Genomic DNA, 19,867 nt, shown 5'->3' with positions numbered 1-19,867 from the left:
CTATAAAAAGGGTTGAAACAAAAATCTTATTTTTATACACTAACAACCATAGAAGCAAAGCTGGTTCTTTCAGAATGCAACTTCAGAACTTAGATGAGACCAACAAAGCTGTTACCTTAGATTTTCGCATCCTTGCGTTATTCACAATGCAAATCTCAGTTACCTAAACTTGTGCTTCCACAAAGAAACGTGTATGTGCTATAAAGAGTCCAGAATTTATTTGGAAAACTGATAACAATCAGATTTTACACTATTCCAAAGCAACAGTTTTCAGTGGATCACTCAGCCCCATTCTGAAACACTTAGAAACCATCTTGTCAAGGCAGATTGTTCCAAGCTGAAAACTGAAAAGAGTTATAAAATTCTTGTTTAACAAAATTTGATGCATCTGTATGGTTTTTCTATTACCTTACTGCTCAGTGAGCAAATAAATAGGAATTTATTGTTGAAAGCTAAAAACACAGAGCCATATCACTACCAGCTTTTCCTGATGAGCCAAACTAGCATCGCAACTTAAGCCAAATAAGAGAAAACTGCTTTCTGATGTAAAGTGCTAAATTTGTCTGCTTGTAGTCTCTGTAGCAACCCAATATTCCAAAGAGACAATCATGTGATCAATGCTCTCAGCTCCTGCTGTTTATCCTGCACTGTCCTACTTACAGCAGCTCTCAATTCCAGCTGTCTACAGTAAAAGGAAAAACATCACCTGCTCTCCTGCCGGTACACGATGCCAGAACAGCCTCATTATAGCTGTTGTAAAAAAAAAACGTTGACTTTGTTTGACTTCAAGATTAACATAGGGAGGAAATTTACACAGCAAAAAGAGTTGAGCAGACTTAAAAGATGGCAGAAAACGCTAGCAAAGAAAAGCCACTTCATTTCAGGTCTTAAGGTTTCAAGTTAAATATACAGAAATAAAGGTAAAACCCATGAGTACAGGTTATACTTGTACAGTTAATTCTCAAGTACGAACAAGATTTGAGCTTTAGCACTCAGAAATCTCCTCATCCTGCTCCTGAAAAGAATTATTATTAATAGTAATTTGGAGCATTCTCCTAGAGGAAGCAAGAAGAACTATTTCACTGCTACTGAAAGAAGTCCCCATGGAAAACAGGAAAGAAACCAAAGAAGGAATGCGGCAGGAACCTGGGCTGAAGCAAAGCATTCCCTTTGTCCTAAGGGCAGCAAAGACCAAACAGACAAGAGTGATTGCTTTGAGTAACTGCTGTTACATTATCAGCGCTCCTGAAGAAGGCAGCACTCACTACGATCCAGTTAAAAAACTGCTCCCCTACACAAACCATGGGCATTTGGGACTGCTCAACTACCAACACAATTATGAAAGATGTCCACTATGGCTGGTTTTACCTTTTCCTCTTGGTAAGATAATGCAGAGGAAAAAAGTCTGTGTGCGTATAGACACACACGTACATACACAAAATACAGGCAAACACACACAATATTTCTCAGCAGTCATTTCCCTTGAAGTTACTTGCATTATATAATCCTGTACCCAGGCTAAGGTCGAACAGCACAACTTGTGAAACTTGTGCAGCAAGTTTTATTTTGTAAGCTATGATAAGCTTATCGCTTATGTTTTTCCAAGTGGTGGGAGTGTTGTGTTTGTGGGGTTTTCTTTTTTTTTCCCCCCTCCACGTCAACAGTTCAACTCATTTACTATTTAAAAGGAATCCCACCAAATCAGTATTGCTCAATTATTTGCTTACCTGCGTTCCAATTACGTTAAAATTTAGCAAGTTTTACTTATTACCTAATAAACTTCAGCAGATGTGCTCCGTGTAGGCTCTTCATACTCTCCAGTAGGAGTGTCAGATTTAATCTTCATTAAGGAATTTTGCCTAGAATAGCATTTACTCTGACAAGTTTGCTAATAATATTTATGTTAGGTATATGCCACTATTTTATCATCCAGCTGGCAGGAGGAAAAGCCTCATCCAAAGGCTGGTGTTTCCAACCAGAAACGGCAGAGTTGGATGTGGCAGATCACAGTGCCCGTCTCATATTCTTAAAGTGTGGAGTTTTGAATAAAACATGTACAGCTATTTCTGAACGTGACAGTAACAACACAACAGGTGGGAAAGGAGAAAAGAGAAAGACGTGTTTATTTGTCAAGCTTTGTAATTTAATATGTGGTCACCTTAAAGGTAGATTACAAAAGCTCAATATGTGATTGAGGAAGGATGTGAGAAACACTGCAGCAATTTTTCCCCATTTGGTTACAACTGGGGCTATTAACAAAACCTTCACTTCAGTCTTTCATTCTACTGTTAGCCCTGTAACTCCCACCACCCCTTCCTGAATGTTCTGGAAATCCCTTCCTTACATACTAAGAGCAGCAACAAAGAAAAAAGAAAGAAAAAACAAAAACAATCACCATAAATGCACCCACTTGATGGAGTGAGCCACTCCATCCCCCTGTCTCTATAAACAGCAGTGGAACCAACATGCTCAAAAGCTTCCAACAGTTTCCCCAGGCATGGCAATCGTGACTTGCACTGGCAGATCCAATTTCACCAAATACATGACAGTCTCACTTTTCCCAGTGCTGGCTTTAGGCTGGGGTGAAACAGGGGGAGGGGAAGGGAAGAGCAGGTCATGGCGACTGCCTTGCAGCCCAGTTAGTGTGCAGCGTGTGACCCCGCAATGCAAACATTTGACTTTTTTGCTTTACCAGAAACATCTTTTTTTCATCCCCAGCCTCCTGCCCTGCTGCACTGCACCGCACTGCCCAGCAGAGTCCTTCAGTCCCTGCTGCACTGCCACAGACAGGAAAACACAGCACTGATCTTCATAGTTGGGACAATGGGTAACAAAACCCCAAAGTTCAGGGGACAATCACACATGCAAAGAGCTCTATCTGTATATGACTTAAAGAGAAATAAAGTGAAGAAGTGGGGTTGGAGTTCTACACAGCCAACTCTAGCTCCAACACACTGAGGTTAGCCAGTTACATTCGCAGTCAAGAGCATCAACTATTCAGTCTCTAATCAAAGTCTTTTGAGATTGCCTACAAGAACAACAAACCTTATCTAAATCTGTAGTTATACCACACAGAAATCCAGTCTACATAGTAACTAGCCATATCCCAAAGTAGAGTAGTATAAACTCTGATCTGAAACAGACTGGTAGCAGATTTCATACCCAAGTTAATAGGCATCTCTAAGTTATATAGTTATATATCTATATATATAAGTTATATAGGCACACTGATTCTATACTCAGGGTTTCTGAAAGTCAATGCAAAGCACAGTCCCACAGAACACAAAGCACAGAGGATGAAAGCAGCCACTAGAGATAACAGCAACAAGGGCTGAAATGAAGCAAAGCGATGTTCATTCACTGACTCTACAGAGGAAGGAAAATCCTCCCTCACCTTGGGTATGTGCCCTTTCTCCTGTATTTCTCCCATTACTTCCTATTATCTAGGACCAAAGGGAGGAATAAAGATATACCAACATCATCACAAGGTAACTTTTTTTCATTCTTAAAAACAAGATAGGCATTTAATGCACACAAACAATATAGAGAAGCAATTACAACCTTCCTGAATAGAAATGCTTTCTTCTTCATGACAGGTGCAGTACCTGCCACATTCATCCATGACCACCTCCACACAGGAGGAGCACTGATGTTCCAAAGGGAAATATATGCACGTAAGAAAAAAGCAGCCTTCTGAAAAAGGACTCTACTCTTTCCACACCAAGAAGTGAGTATGACATGCTTTTGAAATCAGTGTTATGAATTGCTGCTCTTATTACTAGAAAGATGGAGAAAATGTAAAAGAAAAATAGAGCTTCAAAAAGAATGTTATGATTTCTATGTTAAGAGCATCTGTTGGAGCAACTGAGGCCCTAGCAGATACCTCTGAACAACCTAACAAAACTAAAGACATTTGTAGAAGGGATGAGCAAAATATGCCAGGAGTATGCACACCTGTTAATTACTGCCCCCACTTTAGTGGTTTATTTTACACAAACCACTACTCAGAATATCAAGTGGTTGAGGTATCTGGTAGAAAACCCAGATTTCTCGGTATTAAAATCATTTTATGCAGATCGTCTTATTTTTCCCCTCTATTTTTCCAGTAGTTCTGAACTACTTATGGTGAAGTGGTGTGGTGGGTAAGCTCACAATTCCTTCAGTTACTCTCATCAAGCACGTTGACCTTCTGAGCTTCTTAAAAAAAAAGAATCAGTTTCCAAATTAAACAAATGCTGCTATTTTATTTTAAAAGCTTTCATCAGCTTTTCCAGCTGCTGCAAAGAGCTTTTTAGAATTACTCCAAGAGATGCCATGACATAACGAATGCTGGTTTCAGACAGCAATTTGGAAAACTAATTCCTTAACTGAAGAAAACCCAGATTGTGCCAAGACACTATCAGTTTAAATAGGTAAAAGTAAACTCTTTATTATTGATTTATGGCACCGAAGAGAGAAGTAATGGGTGGGCAAGGACACTGAAGAAAGGAAATATCTTTCCCTTACTAAGGGGGACAAAGGGATGCCTGGAACCAGGATAAGTTTGCCCATAAATTAAAAGCAGCAGTCCACAACTGATAGAAACACACACAAACATATGCTTCTGCTGCAAAGCAGATCTAGATTTCTTTCAGGTTTAAATTTATTGCACAGGATACCAACAAAGAGCAGCCCCACGTCCAAAAAGCAGAGCCACCAATCCCCAAATATTCTACATGCAAGATTTAACATGTGCACTAAAACAAACAAACAAAAACAGATAAAAACAAATAAGAAAACCCATCGCCATTCACTAAGCTTTAAATTACTTTGGATTTTAAAAGCTGATTTGGGAACAGAGATTACACTTGTTCCAGATAACCTAGTTTTTATTCATTTCATTACTTATTGCTAGGCAACATAGACCGTGTCAAACCATGTTAGAACCATGAGGAGTTCTTCCAATCCAGACCAGAAATCTGCTCCTCGCCCTCCTCCCTCCCAGTGTGGAGGCCATATGTATTCCCCTACCAATAACGTCCCCAGATGCAACTTTCTTGCTAAAGAGGAGCTAACAAACTCTCTTCCCAAAGTCCTCTCTGCATGTGACGCCTGTAAATGGCTCTCCAGATTCCACTTCCTCAAAGAACAAGTACTATTTACAGTTAGAATTAGTCCTGGCCACTATATTGGTAGCTTCACAGCAGCTGTACTTTTCCTCACTTCTAAATGACTCTAGCTTCTTTTTCAACTCTTCCTATCCATGGTGTCCAGTAGAGAGCAGACAGATTATTATCTTCAGTATTACTGCCTTTCTTCATAAGAAAGTTTTGAAGAACTCCCAAAAGGCAGAAAAACAAGAAAGATCAGAGATTCAGGATCCCAAGCAACCCATAAATTGAGTGCTCTTAATTAAATGTTTCTTCTAGCATACAGCTTAAACAAACTCCACAGCTTCTTTAATAAAGCAAAATAAAGCATCCTACCTTTTGTTTATAGGTTTTTCATCTTTCTCATAAGGCTTCACAAACCATTTCCCAATGCGTACAAAATTCCGGTTCATTAAGCACCTCTCCAACAGGTTGTGAACAGCTTTGAAAAGCAGAGTGCGACATTCATAAGAAAGTCCATTCTCCCAAACACCATCTTCTTCTTCTACAAAGCAAAGAAAAAAAAAACAGAAATTAACACTGAACTACATTCTATTCTTTCACATAGTAGGCATTTCATGAGATGCTTTCCTCTCCCACAATCTCGTAAGACAGTCACAGTATAACATACAACCAAAGGAAGCCTATAGCATGAGCAAGTAATTTGAATGTTACAAGAGTACATCTGCTAAAAGTAATCAGTTATAAAGTCTCTCCCCCACACTCCTTCCTTAAAAAAAAAGGAAAAAGAGATCCTATTTGTAAACAGAAGGAAACAACCAGTGCCAGTATGTTACGTATTTCAGTCTGCAAAACCATGTATCTGTTTGCAGGGTGGCTCATGTTTTCAGTATTTTGAACTAGTTATCCTGCAATGCTAAATGACAGTTATGTTTAATAAAAAAAGAAATTAAATTGCCCACAGCCACATTTGTTAAATATCCATGTGTGTTTAGCTACTGCTCATTGAGGAGCTGGGCAAAAGCAGTAATGATTAACTGACCCATAATGGTCATCCATCTCCTAATGAGGAAGGAAGGTGGTGTTTTTCCCCCCACCTAGATACAGAAAGCAGTGGTAGGAACCACCTGAACCCTCTCCTCAGAAGATTCACACAACTGGAATTTTCTTTAAGATTTTAAAATAAGCAAATATACAGAACAGGCAGAAAATCAGGCTAGTGCCACTTTCAGATCTATACACGGAACGGCAAACAGAAAGACGAAGCCTAGTTCATACTGATAGGATTCTCAAGTGAAACACCAAGATCTGGTCTGTGATGCATGTACATAAAATGCAGTGAGCCAAGCTGATTTCCCAAATCAGAAAGCAAGATTCGTTACAAGAAGCTGCAATTTCTCCAACCACTCTGGCTTGCACGTAGTGCTTCAGCACACACCACAGGCCCTAGGAGTGGTGATCCCAAAGAAATACAGTGGCAGCCACACCACACAAGTGAGAGACATTTCATGGTTCCCGTTAACATCTCTCAGTGGTTCATTCTATTCAAAGAATGAGCTCAGATAGAGAGGATAATATAGGAAAACTCAAGATCTTCTCCTTCCATTATGGCAGTCAGGTCCTACCTTTACACCTACAACCCTTAAACATGTGTTTGACAGATATCCCCAAAGACCCGCTACTCATTAACCTTGGCCTAGCTTAGCACAGTTACTCTTACAGTTCCATTGCTTTGGCACTCCAGGCAACAGCACAGACTAAAATGACTACCTGAAATGGATAAGGAGACATTTCTACTTCAGTCTCTGGGTAGTTCTAGAACAACACAGGTTGAAAGTGATGTGTAGAAGTCACTTGCTCCCACCTATACTCAGCGTTCAAGGCTAGACTAAGCCATCCATATCCCTTCTTATCCATCACCTGTTGCACCTCCAAAAAGTGAGTCTGGATTCAGACTTCAGTTCCACACACGAGGTCTTACAGGAGCAACCTGTCTGTTCATCATTTCAGAGAGGTTTTGGGTTCAAATAGCTTCCCATGGATTGCTTTATGGTCAGAAAACCTCAGCAAAGCAGCCAAGTCCTTGCATTGTAAATCGCCCTTTGAAATAAGCCCCTCTACCTTTATCTGGAAGCCACTTAGAAGCTTAAAAGGTTGCAGTGGTATTAAGTAAAGTCTCAATATCCTTAAATTAGAGAGCACATAGAAAACCAAACACCTAAGGGTTTTATTTAGAAGGAAACCCTACAGCTTAATACAACAAGCAACGTTTAAGACAGGGGTGAAGAAAATGGAATCTCAAGGCATTAGTGCAACTAGAAAATGGGGGGACACATCTGTGTCCTGTTTAATTCCACACTAATAAGTGCATGTTTCCATTCCACATCACTGCTGTGAGTTACAGCAGATTAATCACCGTCCCAGAATCCTTCTCGAAGGGACGGAAGAAGAGTAAACAGACCTGCCCCATAATTTGTAAAGGAAGAGATGCACATCACTACAGATGAATCATTACATTAAATACTCTCCTGGTAAAGGCAAGGAAAAGCAAGGAACTGCATTTCCTGAGACCCAATGTGAGTTTTTCCCCTTCTATCACCTTATTCCAGTGTTGAAATTAGCAAAAACTTGTTTTGCAAACCATAAGGCTACAAGATAATACAGTAACTCACTGAGGAAACATCATACAAGAAGCTTGCAACAAAAAAGCAACAAAGGTCCAAAGTCAAAGGGCATAAAACACCAGTGCCAAGAGGATGCGTTTTTCCCTGGCTCAGAGATTTGGAGACACACACAAACAAGCAGTTCTGTCCTACAGGCAGCTTTGTTGCTCAGCACATACTGCTCAACTGGTGGCAAACAAGCAGCTCAATAGAGCAAACATTAACTACAAGGCTTAATGATACTGGACTTTAACTGCACTATAAACTCCACACCATTTCAAAGGTTAAATACTTGGTTCCTATATAGCTTTTGTAATTAAAAAAATCATTCCAAGAAGGCCCCCTGCATCAATTACCCACTATAGGAGGGTAACAAAGACAAACAATTATTTCCAGCCTTTACGCCCAGTTTTGTTTTGACATTAGTGCGTATCAATGAGCAGAAAGATGCTGAAGTTGCACATACACTGAGTATAATCATTTGGATGGTCATTCTACAGGCACAAAGGAGAAGTTTCAGTTTTCAGAGGATACTACAAAGCACTGAGAATTCCATTTAACATTAATAGTTGTGCTGACAACCAAGTTATTAACAAAAGTTTGCATGCAAGAACTTGCCACAAGATTGTTTCAGCGGCAAACTAAGCTAGGAGAGCTCTTAGGAATTACAAAAGAGGAGCATATTACGTGGGGTGAGTGTAAGGCTCTGGTGCAAATCACTATTAGATCTCTAGAATTTGAAGACAGCCTGCTATAAAGATGCCTGCTGATCAGAAACACCTGGGACTGACAACACACTTGCTGTGGAAAGGATGGGGGTTAAAGATACTCTCACTTCAGAGCATTATTCAAATTAGTGCAGAAAAACAGCAGTAAGTGTTCTGCATTGTTTTGAAGTCTATTTAGCCACCCCCCCCCCACCCCTCTTATTTTGGTGGTAGATGGTAGGAGTGAAATACACAGGAGGTCTGATCCTATGTCATGTTTTTCTTCTTTATTTAAATGTTTGTTTCTCAACATCTTAAAAACCCTCTTATTTAATAGGAATCGTAATAAATAAACCATAAAAAAATGCTTTTTGTGAGAGGGAAAGGAAGAGATGGTTTCATCTTCTAATCTTTCTTAGACTGAATAACAGTAAATGTTCAACCCGATAATAGCAATAGACCAAAATAAGTCGCTGATTCATTTTAAGAGGTGTTGAGCCACAGCTTTACTTCAGACAAGCGTTACCCACACAAGTGCTCTGGTAATCCACAGGTTACAAACCTTTTGTTGTTCATTACAAATACTTTTGGTTAGTCCTCTTGCTCTCCGATTCAGTCACTGCTCTGTAGCATACATACCAACCCCGCAGACAAGCATTTACACAAACTGTGCTCTTGTAATAAATTTTCTTCCTCTCCCATTATACTATGTGGAGAGATTGCTTTACCTGAACCTAAAGTCAAGCCAACACTGTGGACTTAAGCTCCATTCCCTCCCTCCCAGCCCCCTATTACTTTAAGTACACAAGGAAAAAAAATCCATTCCTTCATATCACGATTCAGAAGCATTTATAAAGCACTGTTTACTTTCACGGGCTTCCTTTCTGTCACCATTTGACAGCAAGCCAATTATAGAAATAGACAGATGCAAAACTGATTTATACGATCAAATCCCACTTCCTATGTAAGTGTCAGACTACAATTGTTGCTGTATATTGTAATTACACGATAGTAACACAGGGTGATATTTCCTTTTAAAAGAATGAAAGAATTGAAAATTCCAAATACTTTAAGAGGAAATTAAATTGTTCAGAAGTAAGAATTATCCTGCTAACCTACTGCAAAATAGTTTTCAGGGCCTATATCCCTTATAAAACTAAGTGAGAAGAACCAATTTGTGCTTAGAGCTGCTAACTAGAACTCAATACCAACTTCAACATATGTTTTCTTACTTGGATTCTGCAGGGTTGTATCTCATCTACATTCACCGAAAACACTCCAGTTATCCAAACTTGTTGCAAAATTTCATCAACTGAGAGACAAGCCAAAACATGAGCTACTGTCCCAAATACCATCCTCAGAATACTCAGCACCACTACAAGTCAGCATGAGCCCTTCTCCAGCACCACAAGAATGCATTCTATGCTTTTTCTACTCAGCAAAAGCGGTTTGTTTTCTAAGCATTAAAAGCCTGAAGGTATGACCTTTTTTGTAAGTACATAACTATGCTTGCCTACAAATTGCCTTCAGAATCTGCTAGCTCTAAGCTCCCTTGCACAGAGACCCATGGCATGGCCATAACCAAGTAAAAGCTGAACACCTTTCTCACTGCGTGTTTCATTAATATCCTCCTCCACACCACCTTTAAGTAACCCCATAAGCAGATAAATTGTTAAATGTCACCCTCAGCAATGCAGGCTCACTGCTCTCATCTATGCAGGTATGTTATGCACGTGATGCTGTACCTGTCACCAGTTGCAGAATTTTTAAGGAATGCATCATTTTCATAGTAGCTGTAGTAGTAAAATGGGCTTAGGAAGCAAATGGTATCTAAAAAAAACAAAACCAAACCAGCACACCACCAGCTGAGCTGTTTTCCAAGCTCACTTTGCTGCATAGTTGCAAGCAGCAGGCTTTTCTGCAGAGCTCACAGTATGGTAACTGGCTTGGACTCCGGTTTCCATTGTATTAGAAGTAATGAGACACCCGATGCTGACATCAGCACAAACCAAGCTGCTCTCAGATCTGTTTGGAGACAAGGATATGACCTATAATGCACATAACACCGAGAACCAGACAACACACAGAAAGAAGCCCACACTGCCATTGCTGTTGCTGTTTTTCCCAGTCAGGATCAGCAACAAGCCATTGTCACACAGACCTCACTCCTCCTTCCTTAAAGCTCTCCTGGAGGCTCAGCACGGAGCTAAGACCAGCATTATGCTCATACATTTATCCTTCACAGAAGTGGGAGGAAGACTGCTCAGCAAACAAAAAACGGATTAACTCGATATATGACAGACACGAGGAAAACACTCTAAAGTAAATTAATGAGATTTAACAGACACCAGAAGGAAAAAGCTGCATCTTACAGCTCACCATTTCAAAAATGCAACTTGAAGGTCAATGGCACATTGAAGCTTTCCCCTACCCAAGCATTAATCAAAACGTAACCATTTCCTTGGGACTATGTCTTGTGCATAATTCATGCCCAACTGTTCTCAGGTTTGAAACTGCTACCAATTCTACCAATTTAAAAACATATAGGCAAGCACTTCAGTGGAATTTAAAAAGAAAAGAACTTATCTAATTAAAAAAAAAGAAAACAAAAAACCAACAACTGTTGATTAAACCAGTGAGAGATCAGTGCCTTCTGAAATGCTCCAATCTGTCTTATGTTAAGGTTTGAGTTGCAGAAATTACTATAATCAAGCCTCACCGTCACAACAGAACCGTAACCTTTGAGGTTGTTGGAGGATAAAATAACATTTCACTAACTTCTGTCTGCCTCTGGCTATGTTATGGGAGAAACAGACCGATGGGTTTTTTGGTAATACATACAATAAGTAGCTTCTTAGGGAAGGAAGAGAGAAATGATTGAGTGAAGTCAATATTACTGATCAATTACTAACTCTGAACAAGTCTCCTTTTGACATGCCCCCAGGCAACAACAATCCCTGACCATCAACAAGACTGTTACCCAAGGCTCGATATGAGCATCCAGATATAGCCAGTAGCAGTCATTCAGACATACCTCTAGGGCAAAGGCAGAACTTCTAGAACATACTGGCTGAAGAGAGAGAAAGAAAGAAATATCTTTTTTTTATCTGATATGCACAGATGTACACCCACAAAACTGTATGTTCCCTTTTGAAGTGATCTTGGGAAGGTGCTTCTGCAGAGGATGAAGAGATTCTCAAAGGCTGCCATATTTCAGGTACTGAGAGTTGATGACTGAGATGTGTTCCAGACACTGAGCATCCATTATTCATTGGAACAAGTCACAAAGAAATCATCAAAAAACTGCCAAAGTACTGACCTCTCCCTAACAGGCACAGCTTCATGCCAAAGGAAGCCAAAACCAAAGCTGCCCCCCTTCCCTATGTGTAGGCAGTAAAAGCCATGCCAGCAGCAGGAAGCTGCTCCTACTCCACTCCTGCACCCGGTTCTTTAGGACAATTCCTCTCCTACTGAATAGAAAAACTCTAAATGAGGCAGCACCTCAACCATCAGCAGCAAACAATTTCCAATCAATTTTGAAGGTAACAAGCCTCAGCCAGGAAGTAATTTATCTTTTCCATTGAAAATGGGACAAGCAATCATTGGGAGAACAGGGCAATGTGAATTACTAGGAGAAATTGTCCACCAATGAAAAAATCCATTAGGTCTATGACAAAGGTCAGATAACATTGTTTGGGTTCAGCCGTAATTCTTTCCTATATGAGGTTCACATTAAGATTTTGTGTAATGGGGGAGAAAAAAAAGTGCAGATGTGGGTACTCCTCAGACAACTCAGCTGTTGAATATCAGGAGCTTCTGGTCATGTAAAAACCAAACAGACTAATATATTATAGCATCCCCTTTTAATTAAGATGAGACAAAGAAAATTTCCTGCTAAAGCTACGATGTCAGTACCTCTACACATGGGCACAGGTAACAAGTATTTAACAGCAAAACATATTGAATAACCCATCTGGAAGGGCAGACCTGAGCAAAGACAAGACCTGAGCAATGGAAAAGACAGCCCTGGGAGACATTCACCCACTGCTACATCTCCCTGACTGCATAGGAGGGGTTTGGAGTTGATAAACACGCATCACCCTCAGTGCTTATCTACCTGCACAGAAGAGCACATCCCTAAATACAAACACAAGCTGACCTAAAAGCTCAGCTACCAAACACCCTGTTTCAAAAGGTACCTCAACATTAGTAGGTAGACTTCAAGGGAACGCAGAATGGAAGCTGCTCAGACAAGACTTGGATGGCCACCTAGCGCAGAAACAAAGTCTCCAAATGGCTTCACTTGTAACACACGGACACAAATGTAACACGCCGGGCTCACTTTAATCTCACCAGCCAACTGCACACACAAGTTCTACAGATACTCTCCCACAACAGTTGGTCTTTGCTCAGGGCAGGCCCAGGCCAAAAATAGCCTTTAGTCTAAGTTACATCTCAGCCGTACAAAGGATGTTTCCTGCAGGTCAAGACCGAGGTTACTCATAGGGCAAAAATAAGGAAGCCATCAATGCACTGAAATACCAAGCAACCTACAACACCGATAACATTTAAAGATGCAGAACTTTTATTTCCAGGACAGACAGGAATACCAGCAGCATCCTAACTCTGAAGCCTAATATTCAAACAAATAAGCACTATCTCAGTATGTCGATTCTTTTCCAGATCCCATCACGGGTACCAAAACCCACACGTTAAATCATTTCAAGTCACCTGCCTCAGCAGCACTTCAAATTCATGTTTGTTCTTCAGCTTATCCACAAACACAGCATTAACAATGTCTGGTCAGCAGGTCACCAAACCTTGGTCTCATTTTACACTTCAGTAACTCAAATACTGTACATTATTTCAAAGGAAGTTACGGCAATGCAATTCTCCCCCCCTCCACCCTGAATCAGTGTAGTCTCACCAACAGATTTACACATTGTCTAAATGCTGAATTTTGTCACATTGCTTTCCAGTTGCTTATCGTACTTTTGGAACTGACATCAACAAGTAAATGTTTTCAAAAGAAAGTGCCAAGTCTCAAATAGAACAGCATTGAGAAATATAGATACTGTTAAGTCTTTCAGAAGCAGCAGGTCTGAGTTTGAAAGCATACATGGGTTCAGAGCACTGGTAAAGGGTGAGAAAACACAAGGTCTAAGGATTCTCGCACAAAACCATGAAGCAAATTGTCTTCTTTTGAGGCCTCCCCACCAACAACTTGATTTCCAGCCCAAACAACTCCCCAAGGTTCAGAATTGCCCAAATCTCTACAATTTTTATTACATAATAAAATGGGATTTCGGTTTGAATTTTCAAGTTCCAGTTACCCAACAAAATGGACCTGATCAGAACACGTTTAAGGCATCATTTGAATCACAGGCACAGCCTTGGGCACAAGAAGCCCAAAGAAGTTACCAAAATTCATAGGCCTACTGATGGTTTTGTGTATTTCCTCCCACCCTCCACAAAAAAGAAGAAAGTAGGGAGGAAAAACTTGTTTCTTTATTACCCAGCAGACCAGGACCACCTAAGCTGTTTGATCTGCGCTGCCATCGTAATTTGGCTTCTGACAGTTCTTCCCATTATCACCATAAAATCAAAGTTGTAGATTATGGGAATACATTTATCTTATCTCTAGACAACAGTTTATCTCACACAGACTTCTGTAAGGGCTGGCAGGAGAACACCAGGAGTAACAGCACTGACCAAAAGAAGGTATTCGTTTCTTCCTACCTGAGAGATCATGATGGATAAGGTCAGCAAAATTGGGGTCATCACCCCACCAAAATATCCACAGCTCCCTGCGTCCAGGTCTCTGGTCTCGGCGCCAAACACTGAGCACATCTGCCTTCAGACAGCGACTGAAGCTGCTCAAAATAGGGTCCTCTTCCGTCACCGGAAAGAGAATGGGGGCAGACGTTGGACCCTGCCATACGTATCGCTTCCATTTAATCCCAGTTAGATCAGCCTAAGGGAAGGAAAAAAAGAAACCATCAGACATCGGGGTATGTTCCCAATAGAAACAGCCAGCTGTAACAGGAACCACGCTTCTAAGCTCTGCGCACCTGAGAAGGTAAATTGGAAATAACCAGGCACCTGGTTTCTAAATCTCCTAATAGCTGCAGTAAAGTGAGAGCTGAGCGTTTTCACTGCAGCTTTAAAGCGACAGAGAAAAAAAACACCCCATTTGATTTAAAACAAAAAATGAAAAACGAGCAACAATTAGCTAATTCTTTGCAGGCTCCAAATGTCCAATCTTAGAAGCGCTCGCCTTAGCAAATAACCACTCACTTCATGCTCACTTCTGCTTACGCTGCCTTTTGAAATCCAAGATTACTCTGAGGATACAGGAAATAGGGAAAAAAAACCCAGCTCAGCCACACGTTCTGCCACTCCTCTGCTACTTCAGAAGATTTCACTGCTTCCCTATTGTAAAATTCCCTATCGTGTGCAGGAAGCTCCTCAAGCTCACTTATTTCACTCTGAGCCATCACGCTTTTCATTTCCCACCCCACGTTTTAAGAATTTAAATCCTGTTTCTCTCATTAAATTACACATCATTGGTTATGATCCACTAAATCCCCTTCTGGGCAAAGCTTCATCCGACTTTATAGAGCGAAGAGCTACCACCATACCTAGAGGGAAAGCGACAATTCCTGGATTATCCCCAACCCAGCACCACACTAAGTTCTAACACTGAGCTTCTCCCCCTCAAGCACTTCAGCCTTAAGGCCCTTTGGGGCTGCAATGCCCCTTAGTTCCCATCAAGAAGGCAGCACGGAGGCGAGGTGCTACTTGCCAACAAGTTACTGATTTCCACCTAAGATCACTGCAACATTTAAACCTAACATGGCAGCCTTCTACCTTGAGGAGGAGAAACAATTTAGATGGAAGCTACGGGGGCTGCAACAGTTGACATTCAGACAGCCTGGATTTACAAAGGTGGCAGCAGAATGGGTTGCAGGCCCCAAAGGGGTTCCCCCATCCAGCAGCTCCCACAGCCTGGCATAGGTTTTGTTGGTTCGGTGGATGCTTTTACTTATAATGATTTCAATAACAATGATGATAAAATACATCGGGCAGCCATCTGATATCGGCCGATTTGCATTAAGCCGATGAAGGAGGTGAGTGCAGCACCCAAATTGCATCACAGCCCAATGAAATCCAATCTGCGCTACCAAAAGGAAAAAAATCCCAACAATTTCGTACTGAGGTTGAATGAGGGGGGAAGGAAAAATAAAGAGCACAAAATGGTGCACAACGCATAGAAGGCTTTTGCAGAGTGCTTGGGGGTCTCGGGGTAAAGGCGGCGGGGGGTGGCTTAAAGGCAGGGAGAAGGGTTTGGGCCGTGGGATGCGTGCAGCGGGAAGGGAAAGGAGAAAGTTGGCCGAGGGGAGAAGGCACAGCTCCCTTCAGTAAAGAGGTAAAAGAAAGCCCAAAAAGTTGAGGGCAGGGCCGGAGCCGCGAAGCCCGGGCTGAAAGCGGAGGGAGGGGCGAGGCGAGGCGGCGGGGGGGCACGGAGAGAGCTGGGCTGCCGCCCGGCTGGGCCTGCTCCGAGGGCTCCTCCAGCAGAAGCTCTGCTAAAAATGGCTGCTTTGCTGCCACTGCCCGGCCTCCTCCTCCCCTCCCCCGGCCGCCTCCCGTTCCCACTCCGCTCACGTCGCGCGTGTGCGCGGCCTCGGGCGCTCACCAGGCAGAAGAGGTTGGAATGGCAATCCTCCAGGCTGGCCCCGTTCGGCACGAAGCAGGAACTCATCCTCACAGCCACAACCCACACGCCATTATCCCACAGCCTCCGACAAGAAAGAAAGAGACAGACAGAGAGAGAGGGAGAGGGAGACAGACACTGCGAGGGGACGGGGGAGGGGGCGAGGCACACGCACAAATAATAATGCAGTTAAATAAGGGCTTTACGTACACACATACACACACGGAATAGTGGTAGGATAAATAACCCGGGAGGGTGTAAGAGAGAGGAATGGGGGGGGGAGGGGGTTAAAAATTATTGTTATTATTTTTTAAAGAGAAACTCAGAGCGTTTTCTCGTCTGGATATGAAATAAGAAGGAGGGGGTGGAGGATAAGGGGAGGCAAAGGGGAGGACAGAGGGAGGCGGTGGGTAACGCAGCGCAGATTGGGATCAATCCCCGCTCCTCTTCTGGAGGGGTGATGTATCCAACAGGAGAAAATGGGGTAACGAATCCTGGGGGGGGGTTAATGGGAGAACCCGGCCGGCATCTCTCCTTCCTCTGATCGCGGGGAAATAAATAATCCAACGGGGTAATGAATCCTCCTCTTCCTTCGGGGAGAAAAGGGGCAACAGCGCAGCGCTCGGGTAGGGCCCGATCCTGGGCTCGTGGCTTCGCAGTCCGAGGGCAACAGGGTATATGTGCGTAAAGGGGGGGGGGGAAAGGAGGGGGGCTTGGGGGGGTTCTTCGTTTTCCCCCCCTCCAAAAAAAAAATAATAATAATAATAAAAAATTGCCAATAAATTAAAAATGTAAAATCATCAAAACAAACGCGAGGGGCCGGCGGTGAGGAGAGCCGGAAGGGTTGGAGAAGGCCGAAGAGAGGAGATCGTCCTGGGGGGGGGAGACCCCAAAAACCATCTGCGGGAGCTGATGGGGGGGGGGAAAGGAAAAGGAAGGGAAGGGGGGGATCCTGGAGAGGGAAAGGCCGCAAAAGTCTCCTCGGGGGGATGGGGGGAAACGGCCCCGTCCCCGAAATCAGCGCTGATCGTGGAGAGGGTGAGAATCCGTCCGTGGGGGGAAGGAGGGGGAGGGGGCTGGAACTGCGGGCGGCCCTCGGAGTCTCGTCGGGCGCGGACGGAGCGTCCCAATGGAGCCGTCGGGGGGAATCGCTGAGTCTTCAGGGGGCGGCCAACCCCCCCCCAACCCGGCGCCGGGTCACGGCGGGCAGCGAGGGGCCTCTGGGCCGCAACGAAACCCTCACAAGCCTCAACCCTTCACCCCCCCCAATTCCTTCCCGAGGTGGAAGGCGAGGAGGGACTGGTCCCTTAAAAAATAATGGTTAAATAAGAGAAAAAAAAAAGGAAAAAAAAAAAAGCGGGGGGAGAGGGAGGGAGGGGGAGAATAAAAATATCAAATGATGATCTTCAGCCGGTTGGTTTCTTCTGCGATGGGGGGGGATGTGTGTGGAGGAATAAGGGGGGGGCTCTTGCCGCCGCTCTCCTCAGGTGCGGGGGGCTCGGGGGGCTCCGGGCGCTGCGCGGGGGCGGTGGGCGGAGGAGCCCCCTCCTCCTCCTCCTCCTGTGGATGAAGTCTCTCGTCAGGAGGGCGGGGAGGCGGCGGCCGAGCCCCGGGCTGTGCTCCTCAGCACGAAGGGAACGGGCTCGGAGCCCCCCCACCCCCCAACCCCGACTGAAGGACGAGTCGGCCGCTGATCGATCGCTGATTGATTGATTGATCGCTGATTGATTATCGCTGCTGCTGGGCTGCCCCGGAGCCCCCGGCTCTGCTCCTCCTCCTCGCTGTCCCTCAGCGGTGCCTCTGTCGGCGGCTGCCCGGCCGCGGCATCGTGTTCATCATCCGGCTGCCCCCCCTCAGCGCGTGTCCCCCATGTCGAATGTCGGCCGGGTCGGGGCTCAGGGCACGATCCTCCCGCCGTGTAATTCTGAGCCCCTTTTTCTTTAATGGCGGACACAGGGACGAAAGTCGGGGCCCCCTGCCGCAAGCTCATTGGGCGACGTGCCGTCACGTGGGTCCGCCCGGCCATGGCCGCCGTCGCCGCCGGGGGAAGCAGGGCGCCGCGCCGCGGACACCGGGCGGCTTCACAGCGCCATCTAGCGGCCGTACCGCGCACTGCAGCAGAGGAGGCTTAAGACGCAGGTTCGAATCCCGCCGCCCCGCTCTCAGCGCGCACCCTGAGCCATAGGGGTGCTCTCCTCCTATCAAAGCGAGCTCCAAATCGCAGCCCGTTGTCTGAGCTCCAGTTCTGTGTCAGAACCGTGCTCCAAAATCACCATCTTCTCCATTTAGTGCAGCCCATATAGGCAAAGCAGGTGTCTTTTCAGCTGGTCTCTTTTCAGTAGTGCGTGGGGACAGGACTAGGGGTAATGGGATGAAAGTACAGCATAGGAAGTTCTGCATGAATGTGAGGAAGAACTTCTTTACAGTGAGAGTGACAGAGCACTGGAACAGGCTGCACAGGGAGGTGGTGGAGTCTCATTATCTGGAGATATTTAAGACCCACCTGGACGCCGACCTGTGTGACATGGTGTAGGGAGCCTGCTTTGGCAGGGGGGTTGGACTCGATGATCTCTAGAGGTCCCTTCCAACCCCTACGATTCTGTGATTCTGTGATTCTGTGATTCTGTGTGCTGGTTTTTAGTGCAGCCTATAGTGTGCTGGTTTCTCTGTCCTCATGCACAAGACTTAGGGATAACTCCATATTAAGTTGCTACAGCCACAGCAAAATCTACTTTCAAAACATCCTCATAAAGCAAACTCATCCTCTTCACCCTCTCCTATTCCACATTCATTGCTTAATATATACAGAAGGTAAAACTTTACATTCCCCTTTTGCTGACTTATTTTGCTGGTGAAGTAAGTTGGATTTCAGAGTGCCTGCAGAGAGAGGGGAAGCTGTAATGCCACTGTTAATAATATGACATTCACATGAAAACCTGATCTGCTCCCGCAGCAGCCGGCGCCGCATCGCAGCTATGAAACGCGATGATGTTTCAAAGGCACGGCAAAGTATTTCAGGGCTGGCAAAGGAGACGAGTGGCAACCTCCTGCCTGGGGGAGTGGGAGGGAAGGAGCTCTATAAATACATCTGTATGGTGAGATGGGAGGAAAACTGTGCCGATGGGTGTTTTCATGGGGAGAAACTTTGGAGATTTACTCACACTCGGACTATTTTTGTACGGCGGTGTAGGCACAAGGGATCCTTCTCTTTATCTAAATAGCAGCAGAGTATTCTTATCACAGGAGGTTCACTCCCTCGTTGGAACATAGAGCCCTTTTCATGTGGTGGGTTTCTCTCTGCGGTGGCTGTTCTGTGCCACCAAGAGGCAGGGAGAGGCCTCCAAAGCTTTGGTCAGAAGAGCCATTCTTGCTGCTTGGAGAAGTGCAGTGTTATTGGGTTACACCTCTCCATTGGGGAACCCAAAACTTCAGGAGGAATAAAAGAGGCATTTGGCATTAGTAGATACAATCCTCTTCATTTCATAGAATCACAGAACTGCTGTAGTTGGAAATGATTGCCAAGAGCCCTCAGATTGCCAAGGCCATGCCCTGCACACCCCCACCATGACCGTGTCCCTCAGTGCCACATGTGAACAACCTGGAACACCCCCAGGGATGGGACTCCACCACTCCCTGGCTATCCAATAGGTGCCAATATGATGACACCAATAGGGTGACACCAATAGGGTGACA

At 44.2% G+C, this 19,867-nt stretch overlaps 1 protein-coding gene across 2 annotated transcripts in view; it reads right to left on the bottom strand.

The window, feature by feature from the left end:
• The window catches only part of MED13 (mediator complex subunit 13), a 49,312-nt gene extending 32,480 nt beyond the window's left edge, over positions 1–16,832 (bottom strand). Inside the window, exons 1-3 of one of the 2 annotated variants that reach the window (XM_032448468.1) lie at positions 16,157–16,832; positions 14,200–14,434; positions 5,466–5,634 (exon numbers count right to left, since the gene is read on the bottom strand). In XM_032448468.1, coding sequence (XP_032304359.1) covers positions 5,466–5,634; positions 14,200–14,434; positions 16,157–16,222 — 470 coding nt within the window. In that variant the 5' untranslated portion in view covers positions 16,223–16,832. The remainder of the gene's footprint in view (positions 1–5,465; positions 5,635–14,199; positions 14,435–16,156) is intronic. The other variant, XM_015880605.2, reaches the window with a different exon arrangement.
• Positions 16,833–19,867: the final 3,035 nt, after the last annotated feature.

This window comes from Coturnix japonica, chromosome 19 (genome assembly GCF_001577835.2).
Source record: "Coturnix japonica isolate 7356 chromosome 19, Coturnix japonica 2.1, whole genome shotgun sequence".
NCBI lineage: Eukaryota > Metazoa > Chordata > Aves > Galliformes > Phasianidae > Coturnix > Coturnix japonica.
The sequence above is the reverse complement of the archived record's forward strand: the minus strand, read 5'-3'. Positions and strand labels throughout refer to the sequence as shown.